This window comes from Alosa pseudoharengus, unplaced genomic scaffold (assembly GCF_046254945.1).
Source record: "Alosa pseudoharengus isolate Yale_2024_CS ecotype anadromous, Long Island Sound unplaced genomic scaffold, YU_APseudo_1.1 YU_APseudo_1.1_scf_2, whole genome shotgun sequence".
Lineage (NCBI taxonomy): Eukaryota > Metazoa > Chordata > Actinopteri > Clupeiformes > Clupeidae > Alosa > Alosa pseudoharengus.
Window position 1 is genome coordinate 55231238 of NW_027468663.1, and position 20000 is coordinate 55251237.

Sequence of the window (20000 nt, forward strand, 5' to 3'; positions counted from 1 at the left end):
ACACACACACACACACACACACACACAGACACACACACACACACACAGACACACACACACACACACTAACACACACACAAGCAAACACAATCTTGTACATACAAAGGTACAAGCACAAGCACATATCATCTCGTACACACACAGGTACACACACATGCACACACATGCACACACATAATCTTGCACATACACACGCACACATGCACACACACACACACGCACACAGTCTGTATTCAGCGTCATTAATACACTCACTCTTACATACACATACTCTGTTAGAGACAGACAAATAGACAAATACACACACACACACTCTGACTGGTTGGTGTTCTGGTATCGGCATTGTAGGTAAAGGGCGCCACCATCTGGATGTTTGGAGTAGTACTGAAGAATCCTTGTTTTTCTGTGAAGACGAATCACTTTAATTATGATTGCAGCAGCACTCTTCCCAATATGTTCCTGTGCAGCATTGGAGCCCCAATAAGCTGATGAAGGTACACAAAGGGCCCTTTAGATTGACATACGGGGGAGGAAATGGTCTGGCAATGAGATTTCTACACTGTGTTGCTAAGTTGCGCTGGATTAAAGAGCCATTTAGCTTTAGAGAACAAGTTTTTAATAGTGTCTCAGAGAGCTTCTCAGACTACTTGCACATTTTATTACAGTTTTATTAATTTTGGGTATGAGTTGCACAGACTTGCAAGCATTTGGACAGACAAACCGAGTCCTGACATTGAAATCGAGCATACTACATCATGACAAATATGTGCGTGTGCATATACATATACACATACATACACATACATACACATACACATACACATACACATACACAATACACACACACATACATATACACATACATATACACATACATATACACATACATACACATACACATACACATACACATACACAATACACACACACATACATATACACATACACACACACATACATATACACATACACAAACATATACACATAGTGTGCATTCATATAGATAGATAGATAGATAGATAGATACTTTATTGATCCCCAGGGGAATTGTACACATAGTATAAACACACACAGTGTGCATTCATATATTGTACACATAGTATAAACACACACAGTGTGCATACATATATTGTACACATAGTATAAACACACACAGTGTGCATACACATTCACACATATTACATATACAAATATACAATGTACACAGTTTGTGCAGTAAGCCCATGAGTCATTGGCTTCACTTCGGGACATTACGCATAGTAATTTAAGGGGATAGTGAATGCCACCAGATAACAAACACACACGCACACACACACACACACATATTGTAGTGACTCAGCAGGACTTTCTGTTGTGACCTCTTGAGCTGTTGATCTCTTACTAGCCATTGCTCCTGGTCATTTCTCTACTGTGTATGTGTGTGTGTGTGCACTTCTCTGCTCAGTGCTTGACCTTGCTGGCCTCCTGTCCGCACCCCCTCTAACATGGACGCTGTGGTGTGTGTGTGTGTGTGTGTGTGTGTGTGTGTGGTGTGTGTGTGTAGGTGGATCAACAGTCTGATCACCGCTATCCAGAAATACAAGAAGCTCCGCAAGGACCCACCAGACAGCGAAGAAGGTCAGTGGAGTTCACCGCTGTATATGTCCAGAAGACCAGTGTGTGTGTGTGTGTTTTGGGGGGGGGGGGTTAACAAAGAGAGGGTTAAGAAGTATGAGAAAAAAGGAGAGAGAGTGTGTGTGTGTGTGTGTGTGTGTGTGTGTGTGTGTGTGTGTGTATTAAGCTGCATGTGTTGTGTTGCAGAGTGCTACAGCGAGACGGAATCTGAGGACGAGGGCTCTGGGTCACCGCTATCTCACAAGAAAAAACATTACACAGTAAGGACACACACACACACATATATGCACGCACGCACGCACAGACTCATACATACATACATACATACATACACACACACACACACACACACACACACACACACATACACATACTCATATGCACATGCACGCACACACACATACACACACACACACACACACATACACATATGCACATGCACGCACACACACATACACACACACACATACATACACACACACACACACACACAGCGTAGAGCGCATTATGCCATGTTGTGAGACTGAGGATGTGTAGCGCACGGAGTACTTGTAGAGTGTTGGGTTGCAGTAGTAAATCCCTTTATCCTGCAATGAATGTTCAGCTGATCCTGTGTGAAAAGAATTACACGGGAGAATTACAAAGAATTACTCTTAAAAGTGTTTTACTTGTGTCTCTCATGTTTATGTTGATTATGCTTGTTTACAATTGTGATGTTTGTGTGTGTGTGTGTGTGTGTGTGTGTGTGTGTGTGTGTGTGTGTGTGTGTGTGTGTGTGTGTGTGTGTGTGTGTGTGTTTCTTTTTCATCAGAAGACTCAGTCGAATACTTTGCCCCGCACCAAGGCCAGGAAGAACAGGACCTCCACGGGAGGAACAGTCCCTGCCACCGGGGGCAGCAAAGGTAAATATGACCACCAGGGGGCAGCAAAGGTAACAGTAAATATGACCTCCAGGGGGCAGCAAAGATAACAGTAAATATGATATGATTCTCTTCAAAATTGCATTGTATGAAAACAGAAACAGAAGGGACGCTAATACAGGCAAAGCACCTCATGTAGCCGCATGTTTTATTTGAATGGATCTGAAAATCAGTTAACTGGAGGACGTGTAGTACACTGTGAAACCACAGGGAGGCAGTAGAGTTACATGTTGGGCTGCTAACAGTAGTGCCTGGGTGAGCTGCTCTCATGGCCATGGATCTGTGTCTCCATGGTAACTTATGTGTCTGTGTATGTGAGAGAGGTGGTGAGTTTAGATCAGGGATGTGTCTCCATGGTAACTTATGTGTCTGTGTATGTGTGAGAGGCGGTGAGTTTAGATCAGGGATGTGTCTCCATGGTAACTTATGTGTCTGTGTATGTGTGAGAGGCGGTGAGTTTAGATCAGGGATGTGTCTCCATGGTAACTTATGCGTCTGTGTATGTGTGAGAGGCGGTGAGTTTAGATCAGGGATGTGTCTCCATGGTAACTTCTGTGTCTGTGTATGTGTGAGATGCGGTGAGTTTAGATCAGGGATGTGTCTCCATGGTAACTTATGTGTCTGTGTATGTGAGAGAGGCGGTGAGTTTAGATCAGGGATGTGTCTCCATGGTAACTTATGTGTCTGTGTATGTGTGAGAGGCGGTGAGTTTAGATCAGGGATGTCAAACTCATCAGGCAGTGAGCTTGATCTGTTGGAATGAGACCTCACAAGGGCCGACATTGTCATGGTCATTCTCAATATTCTGCATGGCTATCAGAGTGCTGTTTGATAATATACTCCTTTGCTATATTCTTATATGAGCAAGTACACATCATGTTCTGCTGTCATATGCTGCTCTTTCTCTCTTCAAATACCCTACTTGCGTATGAAACCTGTTGGCCTGATCTGGCCCCCGGGCCTTATGTTGGACACCTCTGGTCTAGTGTACTGATGTTTTAGCATGTGTGTGTGTGTGTGTGTGTGTGTGTGTGTGTGTTAGGGCTGTCACTTTTGTGAAAAAAATCCTGTTCGATTTTTGAGACATAAGTGTTCATTGAATCGATTGTAAAATCGATTTTTCATGTCTAAAGACGTTTCCATTTTCAACGCCAACGCCAAACAACTAACAGGCATTAGGACGAATGTAAAGACGGCATTTGTAGACGCAAGCCAGCAATATTTCTGATTTATTGGCGTGAAGTTTCGTGCACAATGACGAACAGGAGTGCAACATTCTCGAAAAACAATAAGCCGAGTGGACTGCCATTACATCAGTGACAAACATTACTGCAGGCTTCAATGTAACTGTGTCTGTATTTACGATTAGAAATGTCAAACAAATTTCGCCTACGTACAACTCAATTGCACAGTTTGCATAGCCTACCGCTTTGTTCTTCTCCATAGTTTGATATACCAAAAATCCGAAGTAGCCTATTTCCACATCGAACTCCTCAAGTTATTAGGGCCTATCACTCATCTCTCTCATGTCGCACAGCTTGATCGCGTTGTCCTCCATTTTTTGGCAAAACACGAGCAGCACAGCAGCTGATTGAAACAGCTGTTTCCGGTGCGTAAAATTGTTGGAAATTTTCTTTTTAGCTTTCGCAATGCTTACTGCACTTCGGAATTCTTTTATATTCTTATATTCTTGTTTGTGAATTTTGTTACATCTATCCTTTTTATTTGTTTAATTCGTTTAAAATTAACAGTGTACATATTTGGTTAAAATCGACTCCCTATTTTAGTTTTCGAAACTTGTGTTGTTTGGTCCAATCGATTGTGCAATTGATTTTCAAACGTAAAGTGACAGCCCTAGTGTGTGTGTGTGTTTGTTTGTTTGTGTGTGCGCGCTGCTCTGCTCACTTCTATAATGATGTGTATGTGTGTGTGTGTGTGTATGTATGTGTGTGTGTATGTGTGTGTGTGTGTGTGCGCGCGCTGCTCTGCTCTCTTTTATAATGATGTGTGTGTGTGTGTGTGTGTGTGTGTGTGTGTGTGTGTGTGTGTGTATGTGTGTGTGTGTGTGTGTGTGTGTGTGTGTGTGTGTGTGTGTGTGTGTGTGTGTGTGTGTGTGTGTGTGTGTATGTGTGTGTGTGTGTGTGTGTGTGTGTGTGTGTGTGTGTGTGTGTGTGTGTGTGTATTAGGAGCAGGTGAGGATGAGATGGGCGTTCTTTTCCATCAACTGAAAGAGGGCGGAGTCTCACTGATAGGCCAGGCCCAGCCGCTCACGCATGATCACTTCCGCAAGTCCTTCATCCGGCGCAACAAGAACCCCGTCATCAACGAGAAGGCTCACCACCTACGCACACTACAGAGCACTCTCAAGGTGAGGAACACACACACACGTGCACACACACACACACACAGTGGCATTCACATGCAGACAGGTGTAAATTAGACCATCATTAATGACTTAACACACCACCTACGCACACTACAGAGCACTCTCAAGGTAAGGGACACACACACACGTGTACACACACACACACGCGCACACACACACACGTGTACACACACACACACACACACACACACACACACACACGTGTACACACACACACACACGTGTACACACACACACACACACACACACACTACAAATATCCCCACAACACCACTGCTCCCCCACACACACCCCTCAGTAATATACCCACCACACACACACACACACACACACATACACTCCTCAGTAATATACCCACCACACACACACACACACACAAACTCCCTCAGTAATATACCCACCACAAACACACACACACACACACACATCTGACCCTAATCTGACCCTGGTGTGGTGTGGGTTGGTCTGAGAGTAGGCTGCTGTTCAGGCCATTAGTGTTGAGCTCATCACATCTCATGTGCGAGTAATTGCATGTCTCTGTCTCAGTAGGAGCGCACTCTGAGTCCAGGGCTCATCACATCTCATGTGCGAGTAATTGCATGTCTCTGTCTCAGTAGGAGCGCACTCTGAGTCCAGGGCTCAGTCCACTTGTTATCTACGGCTATTACATTCCCTTCATCTGATTAACTGGCCTCTGCTCAGACCAATCAACTTGTTTATTCCAAGACAATGCAGCTGAAAGAGAGTGAAGCTATCAGCAGAGTGTTTTTATAAGCGCTTTCAGACATACGTGTAAGACCGGAGGTTCTGCCGAAGTTAAATGGCGGGGCTGTATATCTGAACGACATAACCGGTCATATAGAAGTCCGAATTCACCCGGTGTTTATACTACTCCCCCCCTAGTATTTCCTCCGGACATTATGTAAATGTGCTGTGTCTGAACGAGGAGTAGAACATGCGGTTAAAATCACACCTAGTGAGAGGGCGTGTTGGTGACGTTTCTTTCGTGCGTCCATGTGGTTAAATCTGACTTAAATGCCAGTGTTATGATGGAGCGGCATAGTGCTGTCCAGAAAATCTCCGACCTGGAAAGATGCAGACATCACGGAGCTACTGTCCATGAGGCCATACAACATTTTGATAGAACACCTGAAAGGAACGTTAGAGACACGTTAGCCTACAACTGCATGGCAAGGACAAACGAATTCAGAAGACTGAATCATCATAAGCAGAAGGCGCTGAAAAGGCAGTAGCCTATAGCGACGTCGTTGACGACAATAACAGGAGTATTTAATAAATTGTTAGCCCACACGGTTTTCTGTTAATTGATAGCCTTCATGACCTGCTGAGCTCGCTGATATTTGTTGAGCATATATGCCTAGAGAAAATGAAAACGAAGAAAACCCAACTTTGTTCCAAGCTCCATAAACCATGAAAAAACGAACAACTTCACTGTTGTTAATGTTAGTATTTTGTTTGTTGCTTAAAAACGTTGTATGATGTTGAAGTCTTGAGTTAGCCTACTGAATGGGCTGGTAGCCTACCATAAAGTTTGTGCATGCTCTCTCTCTCCAACGCAAACCAGATTTGCGTTGACTAGCCTACTTCAAGTATTAGCCTATGCGCAATAGATTTCTCTCCTTTAGCCTACATAATGCATAGGCTACATTTTGTAAACAAAAAGCAGCTGTGACAGGCAGCTGCCGCATATATTCTGCGTCATGTCTCGCATCTTGTGAACTCTACAAGCCCCCACCCCTCACTCCACAACCACACGGAGATTCTGTAATGTGCGTGTATGTTGTTCACACATACGTCCGTATAAGGTCAGTATTAGGTCCGCAGGTTAGCATCATATCTGAATCATCCGAAGGGTAGGACCTCCGTTTGACAAACCTCCTCATATACACCGGAGGTTATATCTGAAAGCGCTTTATGAGATAACCCTTTTAAATAGCTGCCGTCCAGATCAATAGGGGAACAGTGGTAACGCCACAGACTGAAAATCAGTCCACCCAAGTTCAGTTCTCGTGCTGTATTGTGCGGCGTAAGTGCAACATGGAGCTTGAAGATGTAAAGAAAAAAATACAAACCGGAGAAATAACTTTGAGCAAGTTTGGAGGGAAGTCAGAGGAACCATTTTGAATAAGTCGTGGGCAGTGACGACATATGTGTTGGCTTTGTCACGTGCATTAAGTGTGGCACACTGCTCGCCTTTAACAGCAAAAAAACGGGGACTTTGACGATGAACAGACACATGAAGCAGGCTTGCCATGGCAGAAAGGATGATAGGCAGCCTTCAATGTGCTCTTTTCTCACCTCTCCAAGCATAGACTACCCCTGGGGGTGAGGCAAGCCCTCACAGAGAAGTGCATAGAGTTTTGCTGCAGGGACATGAGGCCCTTTGACGTTTTAAGTGCCTTACTGTTCTTTATTTGGATCCATTTGCGATCCATTCCATTCTGAATAAACAAACAACATAGTTTACCTGCTACGCTGTTGTGAGTCTGTGTCGATAAAAGCATCTGCTAAATATCAGTCAACTTTAACTTAAAGGAATTATCCGGAGTAAAATGCACTTTAGATCAATTTACGGATGGTTGGGAGTACATACGTTGAGTTGACATCAAAATCATGTCATTCGGATGTGTTTTGAGAAAGTTCGATTTTACCGTTTTTAGTCAAAACTCGTTAGCCTGGAAGTGACCAGGGCAAGTCATTTCGCCGCTATAAAACGCTATTTTTATACCTCTTCTACAGTTCCAAACAACATTACACTTACGTGGTAGTGAGTAGAGGGTCCCTAAAGCCAAACCGAAGTATCCCGAGGTCTTTATGTGGTCGGATAGAGAGTCCAGAATGAATTTCATCAAGCCAGTACCTTTCCGGAAATGTTGCTGCTGCTGCAGCTGGCGTCTTTAGGGGAAAGTCCGTAGAAGTCGATTGCCGAGCATGCTCTGGAAGGATCTAAAGTGCATTTTACTCCGGATAATTCCTTTAACTCTGAAAAGTGTTTTGTGTTTTTTGCACACATTGAAATGTGTTTTGTTTGTTTGTTTATTTGTTTGTCTGTTTGTTTGTGCGGTCCCAGGCGAAGGAGGCGGAGCTGCAGCTCCTCAACAAGATTCTGGACGACTCGGACCTGACGGTGGAGAAGTTCCGAGAGTGGAAGCAGTGCAACGAGGATCTCGTCCTTGAGATCGACCGGCTAGCGGCCGAGAAGGAGAAAGAGAAAGAGCACGCCAAGGCCGCCCAGGAGGAGGATGCGACCACGGGGCCGCCGGACGAGACAGCGGAGGGGTCAGAACCCCAAGGTGACCGCAGCGAGGCAGAGACGCAGGATGGCCGCAACGAGGCGGAGACGCAGGGTGGCGACAGCGTCGGCGTTAGCGATGGTCATGGAGGAGTGTTCGGACTGCGCCTGAGCCTCGGAGAAGACCTGGTGGACGCGGAGCTGCCTGACGTGGCCTCCCAGATGGAGCTGTCCGTCGACCCTCTTAATCTGAGCTCGGCCAGCGCCTCCGACAACTACTTCTACATCTGATGACCACCAGAAACATCTCCGTAAAACTGTAACGCTTCTAGATCTGATGACCACCAGAAACGTCTCCGTAAATCTGTAACGCTTCTACATCTGATGACCACCAGAAACGTCTCCGTAAAACGTCCCTGTGATACTTGTTCATCTGAGGGCTGCTGGAAGCGTCCTTGTAAAACTAAGATGGACTCCATGAGTGGTCGAGGTGTGCATACCTGTAAAACTGCAACTGGTGCGCTACAACTGAGATTGTTCCCACGAGGGCTAGAGGTGCCTCTGCATATCCACGAGGAAATCTTCCCACAATCCCACGTTTTCAAATGTCCTCATAAGGCCTCTTTTGAATGCAAGGACGGCGCAAACGCCCATGAAAAGACGGGCACGACTGCCCTCAGGAAACCCAGGGGCCTGAGTCTGGGCAGCACGACTGTCCTCAGATGACTGTCTTCTCCCAATAGGAACAGCACATGGGGTCCTAATGGCCCTCAGTGGACTCCCAGCGTTGTCATGGTCACTTTAGGAGACTGAGGTGGCTGGACATATCCACCATTGCTCTTGGTTGTAAATGTCTTAACTAAAAATCCCAATGTTGCTGTAATAATGAATTAATGAGCCAAAAAAAAAGCTTGTCCTATTCCCCCTCTCCTCTCCCCTCCCCAAGATGTTGAGAAATTATTTTAAGAAAATGTTTATATTGTTTTATCTCTGTGCATCTTTAAATATAATATAACAAAAATCAATGTTTCTTGGTGTGTTTATTTCACCAAAGCTCTCTGAGTTCACAGTATGTGCTATCTGAGTCAGACGCACCTGATCACGGGTTCTGGCCTGAACATGGATACTGTAGATGCGGCCCACATCTCATTTGTCTTTAAAACAAACTCCACCTTTACCTGTCTTCTGGTTTCATAGCCGATGAGGACCAGCTGTGCTCCTTGAGTATCAGGCTCTGGGAACCCTGCTGTGTTGGGGAGGAGTATTTTACCAAAGTCACTCGGTGGCCATCTAGTAATGCACTTTTGGCAGTAATCGGGCAGCTATTTTCCTATTCAAGTGAATGGGGAGGCCTACAGGAAGGGGCGGGATATGTGTAGACAGCAGCCATAGGATTTTGAGTGCTGTGTCTCCTCATTAGAAAGTCTCTGGTTTTACTGTGCTGCTCCCATGAGGGTTACCAACTGAGTTCCACTGCTCTGAGCTCCACTCTGAGACTGAGCTAACATGCTAGTCGCTGCTCCAGCACCGTCTCTGCTCTGAGGCTGAGCTAACATGCTAGTCGCTGCTCCAGCACCGTCTCTGTAAGGGTTTGCTGTTGATGTAGTCTGCTTCTTTGATGTGCTCTGAGGTGGTCTAACAGAGTTTCTTCAGATCTGTAGCGCTGTGAGCTCTTAGCAGGGGAAGACTCACCTCTAGTCATCTTCAGCTAATTTGTAGCACAGTAATGATGCCATTAAACACAGTGTTCCTTAATGATGTTAGGACGTCACCATGCGCGCACATGCATGCTAACGCTAACGCAAACACAGCCTTTGATATATGAACCCACATACAGTATGATTTTGCAATTACTAATCATGACGCAAGTGGACTACACCCAGTGGCGCAAAAAGTGGGTATGCACTATATGCGGCGCATAGGGGTGCAGAACCATGGGGGCGCCAAAGCGATGGTAAAAATAATAATAATAACAATAATAATAATAATAATAATTATATATTTGGTGTATTCTATATGTAGCTACTGTTGTACGTTTCTAAATCATTTCTGCATTTCCTCAATGTTAAATAACATTTTAGAGGACTAACAGGCTAGAGTAGGCGCTGGGAGTGGGGGCGCCGTGAGCGCTGAGTGAGCAGGTACGAGTAGTGAGTTTTCGTGTATGGAAAAAGATGGATAAAGCAAAAAAGCTGTCGGGGGCTAAAATAGAAAATGAGATGGCATGTCAAGGGATGCGACAGTAGTTAAATAAGTGGATGGTGAAAAGCAACAGGTAGGATTTAAAGTGTGACGTCTGCTTGGAAGCACACGTTTCATGTTCATGTTATTCATGTTACCAGACTAACTAGCGTTTGCTAAGCATATGCCGATTGAAACAGCCTATATTCCATTCAGATAGCTAGGTGGCTACCATGCTCATACTGTACTTTTAATGGCAAACTGCAAACAGAAATGTCACACTAGCAACAACTCATTACACCACCACTACACCATATTTTATTAGACACAATCTCCAGCAGCTTACTGCACCACTAAATATCTTCTCTGTTACTCTAAAGGAGTCTTTTTCATGAAACAAACTCCCCTCATGGCCTTAAAATGGCTTAAACATAACTTTACACGTTCCTCCACATTTCGGGAATTGGGCTCTATGTGTATACGCCCCTTCTCCTCACACTGATCACACTTCAATTGGCTCCATCACCTGACATGTTAGCTAGCATTCAACTTTATGAAAAATTGTCCAACCCCCAGGTACTCAGGATTGGTTATGGGCAGCCGTGGCCTACTGATTAGCGCTTGTAACTGGAGGGTTGCCAGTTCAAACTCCGACCAGTAGGCAAGTGCCCTTGAGCAAGGCACCTAACCCCTCACTGCTCCCCGAGCACCGCTGTTGTTGCAGGCAGCTCACTGCGCCGGGATTAGTGTGTGCTTCACCTCACTGTGTGTTCACTGCGTGCTTAGTATGTTTCACTAATTCACGGATTGGGATAAATGCAGAGACCAAATTTCCCTCACGGGATCAAAAGAGTATATATACTTATACTTATGTACCCTTATGACTCACTCAGGGACTGATCCCTGATTGGCCCACCTGGGCTGTCGACATGTAGATCCAAAACAGAAATCCTTGGCCATGACATTGACTGCTTATTTCACTGATATGGCTTGTAAAACATAACAGACATCACGTTATCAAGGTTAAACACTTCATTTTCATGGGAGGTGGTCTTTAATATTTCTCGTTCACAGTAGCAAAGACATTGTGATATAACATCACAGCATGTCTCACCCCTGTGCTTGTTTCCACTGCAGACCCAAACCGTTTGCATTAAAGGAGAATTCCGGCAATTTTTCACGTAGATCTTCTCAAGTTGCTACAGCCAACAATTGGAGCTTCCAGGCAGCTACAGTGCTACACTCTGGGGGCATGAACATGGGGCAGCTACAGTGCTACACTCTGGGGGCATGAACATGGGGCAGCTACAGTGCTATACTCTGGGGGCATGAACATGGGGCAGGGGCAGCTACAGTGCTACACTCTGGGGGCATGAACATGGGGCAGCTACAGTGCTAAACTCTGCAGCTACAGTGCTACACTCTGGGGGCATGAACATGGGGCAGCTACAGTGCTAAACTCTGCAGCTACAGTGCTACACTCTGGGGGCATGAACATGGGGCAGCTACAGTGCTACACTCTGGGGGCATGAACATGGGGCAGCTACAGTGCTACACTCTGGGGGCATGTTCATGGGGCAGCTGCCTGGCTACTTAAGCTGTTGGCTGCACTAATCCAAACTGGGTAAAACCGTACCGGACAGTACTCGGTAACCTCGAGAAACTGAGATGTATTTGAAATATCACCTGAATTCTCCTTTAAGAGGAAAGATGTCTGTTTGCCGGCTTTATGGTTTTTTAATTAGTGAAGAGCCCTTTACAGGGCCTGTATGTGTGTGTGTGTGTGTGTCCTCTGAGAGTGTGTGTGTGTGTGTGTGTGTGTGTGTGTGTGTGTGTGTGTGTGTGTGTGTGTGTGTGTGTGTGTGTGTGTGTGTGTGTGTCTGTGTGTGTGTGTGTGTGTGTGTGTGTGTGTGTGCGCGCGCGTGTGCGCGCGCGGGAGAGAGGCTCTGTGAGTGCACTTCATAAGACCCTTACAGCAGACCCAGATGAGGCTCATATGGCTGGAGTTCAACACCACCTGGGAGGGACTGTGTGTCTGTATGTGTGAGTGTGTCTGTGAGTGTGTGTGTGTGTGCATGTTTGTGTATGTGTGAGTGTATGTGTGCATGTTTGTGTATGTGTGAGTGTGTTTGTGTTTGTATGTGTGTGTGTGTGTGTGTGTGTGCATGTTTGTGTGTGTATGTGTGAGTGTGTGTGTGTGTTAGTGGGGCTCACATGGCTGTCAGAGTTCAACAACATCTGGGAGGGGCTGCCAGAGATCCTGTCTGTGTGAAGGAGAAGCAAGTGCCCAGACCCTGAGGTGTCCAGCACACACTGATGAGGTGGTGTGTAGCACGCGCTGATGAGGTGGTGTGTAACACACACTGTTCATTTTTATGCTGCTAGTGAATTATCGGTGTGTCACCACTGCAGCATAATGTCAGTTGCTCAGGAGACGTGATGTCCTAGTCTGAAGGTCGTCATCATTTGAAGGTCGTCGTCGGTGCCTGCGTCATTCTGACTCACCAAGTGCCTATTTTATCCATGGAGAGCTGTTAGGTGGGCAACCGCTTACTGCCCTGCAGTTACGCAATCATTGATCACACACAATCAGCTCATGTGATCAGCACAGTTAAATACAGTATATGCGTCCTCAGGCTGCCATATAGTCTACATTTGTCTTGCATTAACTTGTTCAGCCACTGCCTTGGCCTTATAGTGTGTTTTAAATAATTACACTTTTCCTATTTATTAGCACCTTGTAAGTCCAAACCACAGCCTTGGGGACATCCACCCCACTCTCTCACTTGTAAGTATACTTGCGTATACGTACAAGAACCACCATGAAATCAGTTATTAACGCTGTATATTCTCTGTAGTGTTCGTAGACCTTGTGGTTGTTCATCGTAAGTAAGTTCATTATTTATATGATGTGTCAGCTCACGTGTAGGCCCCCTGGTGGACACGGACTCCCAGCACGGCACAAAGAGGAACATGCGTACGTAGCTGCAGATTAATTTACATTTTTCCATGTCAACCAAGCAATGGCTAAAAATACTGATACAACTAAACAAAATAATACAATCGCTGATGTACAATAATATTCAGCAAAACAGTCTCCAATCTGAAACATCCGTCATGATGGATTTGCCCAAAACATCCTGCACAACGACCAACTCATCTCCAAGCAACACAGCAACCCAAAAGTTCTCGCTGTTCCAATTCAGGTTGATTTCCTAGTGTGTGTGGCGTGCAGGTTGATTTCAAAGTCTTGGATCTCAGACGTAGGTTTCTGTTTGAAGGGCTCCGACTCACCCCACCCCACCCCCACCCCGTCCCAAACACAGTGCTCTACATGCTGTTCATCTCACCCCACCCCACCCCACCCCGTCCCAAACACAGTGCTCTACATGCTGTTCATCTCACCCCACCCCACCCCGTCCCAAACACAGTGCTCTACATGCTGTTCATCTCACCCCACCCCACCCCGTCCCAAACACAGTGCTCTACATGCTGTTCATCTCACCCCACCCCACCCCACCCCGTCCCAAACACAGTGCTCTACATGCTGTTCATCTCACCCCACCCCACCCCACCCCGTCCCAAACACAGTGCTCTACATGCTGTTCATCTCTGGCTGAGTGTTCCATATGTGTCTCTATGATGCCTGTGGAAAATACGAGAATTTACCATGATGTCACAACAACAATATACATTCTTCTGGGTGTGTGTTGGTGTGATGGGCCCAGGTGGGCTAGAGAGCATTTGCCTCATAATAGTGGCATGCAAACATGTTTGTCCACATTCCCCCTTTTGAAATAGATCAGACACTAACAACCCCTTCAGGCTGCTAAATATTTAGGCTATGCCTTGAAGAGACCGCAAACATCTTAAGTTGAAAAACTTCAGAGAACTCCAATGCTATTGAAATCCCACTGAATCACAGATTAGAGATATAGTTGCTTTAGATTTAGCCTACTACTGCCAGGAGTAGGCTATGCATTTTTTAGTTAGTAGTTTGATCTAGTTGAATATATCCTAACCTAACCCATCTAGAGAGAGAGAGAGAGAGAAATTTTTTAAAATGTTTTTTTCAACAAAAAGTGTTTTATAATGCACAGTATTATATAGGCCTACCACTAACACGAATGCTAACAGCCTGGAATGTAAATGGAGCTTTGCTAACTAATGCTAACAGACTGGAATGTAAATGGAGCTTTGCTAACTAATGCTGACAGACTGGAATGTAAATGGAGCTTTGCTAACTAATGCTAACAGCCTGGGGTACACCAGAGAATGTCTAATAAGGGGAGAACCGCCACTCTTGGGAAACTTCCGGTTTCTGAACTGGTTGCAGTTCCTATTCTGGTTCCACATGAGGGCGCTCACGAATAAGTGCAGAATGAATGTAGGCCTATGGAGCTGTACCCCTCAAATCCACTTTTCTCGGGATATAATTTTTTGCCCAGAAATTTTAATGTTGCAGTCAAAAGAGGGGGCAGAGAAAATACAACCCGCTGAGTATTATATTTTTTGAGTCACTTATTTGTTCTAAAAAGCCTTTCAAATGTGTTAATCACGTCATAGCAGAAAGCTAGTGTGTTGTGGGCAACAACGACCCAACCTGTAAGAAATCGAAAAGACGTGACTACTCGTTCATTCAACTTTTGACCTATAATCCATATTGAGCTTGCAGAAACCACAATCAAATCTTCAATTTCTCAACGACAACCAGGTGAAAGAGACAAATTTAGCCATCTAGCTCCATAGACCCCTATTGTTTTTGCACTTATTCGTGATTGCCCCTAGCGGAACTGCAACAGATTGCAGGTACAATGGAGTTAATAGGGAGTGATCCGGCTCTCCGTAAACGGACTCTGGGTACACCTTCCTTTCTCAGAGCTCTGATGAAAAGCAGCTAGCGTAGCGTACCATAGTAACTAGCGTAGTGTACCATAGCAGTACTTTCCATGGCATTAGACACTGCCATGTGTCTAAAGGTCCATTCATTGCTCTGTCATTTATCTGCTCAAGTAGGCTAACGTCAACAAATGCATGTCTCCCTTCTCTCCTGTGTGAACAGTGACAGATTTGGCACTTGTTGGCTGTGTGACAGATGGTTTAATTACGAGCCTGAGTGCTCAGCTTTCATTAGCATCTTTCATTAGCATCTTTGTTGTTCCCGTTCATGTCTGTTTTATTGTGGTGGTGGCGGCATCATTAGTTTGACTTGAAGACAGACATTGTGTGTGTGTGGTTTGTGTGTGTTTGTGTGTGTGTGTGTGTGTGTGTGTTGTTTGAGTGATAGGGTTTGCATTTGTATAGTATTTTCAATTCCTTTACTTCATTTCTCCTTTTAGAGAAAAAAAGGTCTTTGGCTTCCGCGCAGACAGTAGGCTGTGGTTCCTCGTCCCGAAGTGGCATGCATTGCCATGGTAACCAAAGATACATACATAACTGCCTGTACACACACACTCACACACTACCTCCATCTCCTGTCTGATTATAAAACATCTCTCCCAGATATGACTCTGAGATGTGCTCTGCCCAAGCTGTCTCTCTCACACACACAATCTCAAACAGAAGTGGCAACAGCAGCAGCTGCAGGCCTTGTTCCACGCAGCGCTCCGGAGAAGCAGGCCTGATTTTGCACACGAGCCCTTCAGCGGCAGGATCTGTGTGCTGGGCTCATTGAGCAGCTCAATGAGTGCCTCTCCAACACCTGGCGTCTGCACTCGGAGCGTGATGGATGGAGCTCCTTAAGAAGTGCTCTGGACAGAATAAGGGACTAATGTCTTTCTGCACACACTGTCTTCCTCTACATGTGTCCCGTCTCAGGGCTGGCCAGGCCTGACCGCTGATGGCATCCCAGACAGACAAATCGCACCACTCGCCCAAGATCCTCCCTGGAGACTCCACCCTCAACTGAACTTGGCACGGTGCCAAATCATACACACACACACACACTCCCAGCTACGCAGAGCGCAGAGCAGTGTCTCCATTTCACCTGCACTGTTAAGAGGAGACAGTGGGTGCAGTTGCACAAGGGGACATGGGGAAGGGGGTAAAGAAGGAGATGGGAAAGTTATGTTACGTTATGTTGGATATTGTTTTTACTGAGTAGCATTCCTTTGAATCTCCACTCACTTCAGCAGCTGCTCTGCCGTGCCAGAGGCAACACGCAGTGTGGTTTTAAACAAACCACACGCTTTGGCAACACTCTGAAAGGAAGAAAAGAAAAGAAAGGAAACATTTCATGAATTCTGACACAGTCCTGACTTCATATGAAACGAATCAGCCATGCAGGTTATCGTTCTTTTTATTTCAGTGAGATGGTTCAAATGCCACGTCTACACACAGACTATACGAGACAGCAAAACCGCGCTCAGTTCTAGAGGTCTCAGCAATGACTCTGCTATTCAGCATGTAGGACACAAACACAGTTTATGTGAAACACAGTGAAGCTACAAACACACTCGGTTGCTGGGGCACAGAAAACCGAAAAGAAAAACATGTCTGACTGACTAGAGAAACAGATTTCACGTTTGCTCTAATGCTCTGTCTGCTGTCTTAAGTAAGGCTGCGGTCAACTCATACTTCAAAGTCCATGACATAGAGAGTTTGATCAAAGATCATGTCAATATTTTGAATCATAGGCGTTTAGTCTAAACTACGGACAAAAGACCCATACTGTGAGGACAAATACACAGCAAATGAATAAACGGCTAAGACAACTAAGTTGTCCTGTTCCTTGGCATTTCACGTTTATGGCTTCACATTAAATGTATACTTTAGGAAAGATTTTCATAGTCAGGTTCTAAGATGCAAGACAGATATTTCACAATGACTTATTCATACGCTTTTTTTTTCCTACAAAAGACTGATAGAAAAGCTTTTTGCTACTCAGGGGCTTCCAAAAGGGACAGAAACAGTAAACCTAAAACTGCATTTACAAATCATGGAGATTCTGAAAATACACAATGTTAACTTTCGTAATACACAAACCACTGCTGAAAATTCTTAAGCAGATTTAAATGACAGATATTAACAGCTATTAATTTAGCAAAACTAGCGACAGTTCTGAAACGTCCGCAAGCGAGCAGGTGTCCACCTGTGTGCTATTCGTGGCACCTGAAGCAGGTTGGAGCCCTCTACGCTCAAAAGCCATGAATAGAGACTTCAGTCCTCTAAGTCGCCTAATTCAGTGCATTGTCTGAGTGAATCAGCCGTTCAGTCCTACAAGGATTGCCTGCTTACTCCCGCACCCCCCTAAAGAAAGCAGCTTTTGACATCTTCAGCACTCATCCCAGGCTTAAGGGGCCCTCGGGACCGGTTTGGCCAGCCTCCAGCCATTCAACAGGGGCTGCCTTCATGACTGAGCTGAGTGGAGTGACGTGACAACACCCAGCTAATCCATCACTTCTGTGTGTGTGTGTGTGTGTGTGTATGTGTGCATGTGTAAATATGTGTGTGTGTGTGTTTGTGTATATGTGTGTGTGTGTAAATATGTGTGTGTGTGTGTGTGTATGTGTAAATATGTGTGTGTGTGTGTGAGAGAGTAGTCCTTCTTTCTCCAGTGTTCTGTTCTTCCTCTCCTCTCCTTCCTTCTCTCTCTCTCTCTCTCTCTCTCTCTCTCTCTCTCTCTCTCTCTCTCTCTCCTTCTCTCTCTGCATCCCCCTCTCAGCAGGCGACCTCGTAGGTCTCCGTGTTGTCCACTGGGGGGCGCTTGTGGCAGGATGGGCAGTGTGGTCTCTTGAAGCTCAGCATGAGCGCCGCGCCGCCCAGCACCTGCACCCAGCCGCCCACCCAGCCGAAGTAGAGCGACCCGGCCGGACGCAGCGACAGGCGAGGCAGTCGGTGGGCGGACGAGGCTCTCTGGTGCCGCTGAAGGGCCGAGCGCGGACCTCCAACGCCGCCGCCGCTGACCGCAGGGTCCTCGCTGCCCAGCGCTGCCAGGTTGTGCGTGTAGAGGCCGAGCGCCACGAGGCTCAGGAGCCCGGCGAGGGCCACCAGGAGTCCGCCGCCTGCCGCGATGCCACGCAGGGGCAGGTCGGTCCAGCAGCGCACGCCAACGCTGGCCAGCACGATCCCGGCGCCGCACGAGAAGAGCGAGGCCAGCACCAGACCCTGGGCGGCGCGCACACGCCGGTCACGCTGGTACGGGCCGGACGCGGGCCAGCACTGCTTCAGCTCCGAGTGCGCCACCTGCAGGCAGCTCTCCCACAGCCCGTCTGACCGCAGGAGGAGAAGACCCTCGCCCACGCCAACGCCACCGACGCCGCCCGGCCCCACCGCCACCTGCACCTGCCCCTCGCGCCACTGGGGAGTGATGGCCGCCGTGAAGACCAGGACCAGACCCAGCGGGGCGAAGACGATCCCCATCACCATGGAGACAGGGGTCTGCATCCTGATGGGGAGGAGGAGGAGGAGGAAGAGAGAGGGGGAGAGGAGAGAAAAACAGGAATGTAGAAGAAGAAGGTGAAGAGAGAGAAGAGAGGATGGGAGAGAACTGAGAGAGGATGGAGAGAACAGCAGGAAAAGAGAAGAAATGACTGAGCAGAGAAGAAGAGAGGGAGGAGGGATGGAGGTAGAAGAAGAGCAGAGAAGGAGAGAGAGAGAGAGAGAGAGAGAGATAGAGGGATGGAGGTAGAAGTGAATAGCAGAGGGAAGAGAGAGAGATAGAGGGATGGATGTAGAAGTGAATAGCAGAGGGAAGAGAGAGAGAGAGGGATGGAGGTAGAAGTGAATAGCAGAGGGAAGAGAGAGAGAGAGAGAGAGATGGAGGTAGAAGTGAATAGCAGAGGGAAGAGAGAGAGAGAGAGGGATGGAGGTAGAAGTGAATAGCAGAGGGAAGAGAGAGAGAAGAGAGAGATGGAGGTAGAAGTGAATAGCAGACGGGAAAGAGTGAAGGGGTGGGATCCACTCAGGAGAGAGTCCTTAGATCCCAAATGCTGCTTGTACCTGGTGACGTGCTGCCCAGCCCTCGTAGATAGTCCTGTCCACTGTGTTCAGACCGCCGTGGACACTGCTTGCAGTCTTGTAGCCTTTACATCATGCTGTCCAGTACCAGTAGACTGCTTGTCCAGTCCTTGTGGACAGTCTTATCCTGACTTTGCTGTCTCGTAATTGCAGACCGTGTCTGTCCCGGCGCCTCTTCTCCTCGTTGACATGTGGACTGGCGTCCTGTCGCGGCAGCGGTCAATCCCCCGTGTTTGCAGATGATCCAGAGAGAGCTGAAGACAGACAACACAGAGCACGCACAGAGAGTCGCTAACCTTCCCTGCCGCCACCTCTCTCTGCCCCCCCCCTCTCTCTCTGTATGTGTGTAGACACAAACACACGCACGCACACGCTCTTAGTTCATCCTCCTGTGGCCTTCAGCTGTGTGTGGACAGGAGCAGAGAGCAGCAGTGGTGGTGGTGGTGGTGGTGGTGGTGGTGGTGGTGGTGATGACGACGGCAGGTTCACACACGTCGATGCTGGCGCTCCAGAGCTCGGTGCTTCTCTCCTCCTCTCTCCTCAACACACGTCTGACAAACCACTGAGAGAGACAGAGAGAGAGAGGAGGGGAAAAGAGAGTGATGGAGGGAGGAGGGGGGAGAAAGAGAGGGAGGAAGGGAGGGGGAGAGATGGTGAGGAGTGAGAGAGAGGGAGAGAGAGAGAGGAG

General features: G+C 46.8%; 2 protein-coding genes across 4 annotated transcripts in view; one reads left to right on the forward strand and one right to left on the reverse strand.

The window, feature by feature from the left end:
• Positions 1-9198, forward strand: part of cnksr1 (connector enhancer of kinase suppressor of Ras 1) — a 65542-nt gene extending 56344 nt beyond the window's left edge. For 2 of the 3 annotated variants that reach the window (XM_076295560.1, XM_076295562.1), the window contains exons 17-21: positions 1544-1617; positions 1801-1874; positions 2426-2516; positions 4721-4902; positions 8012-9198. In XM_076295560.1, the coding sequence (XP_076151675.1) occupies positions 1544-1617; positions 1801-1874; positions 2426-2516; positions 4721-4902; positions 8012-8464 (874 nt within the window). In that variant the 3' untranslated portion in view covers positions 8465-9198. The remainder of the gene's footprint in view (positions 1-1543; positions 1618-1800; positions 1875-2425; positions 2517-4720; positions 4903-8011) is intronic. The other variant, XM_076295561.1, reaches the window with a different exon arrangement.
• Positions 9199-18013: 8815 nt separating this feature from the next.
• cldn23l (claudin 23-like) lies at positions 18014-18739 on the reverse strand. Its single transcript, XM_076293339.1, has one exon. The coding sequence runs from the start codon at positions 18737-18739 to the stop codon at positions 18014-18016; it is 726 nt and encodes a 241-aa protein (XP_076149454.1).
• Between the last annotated feature and the right edge of the window lie 1261 nt (positions 18740-20000).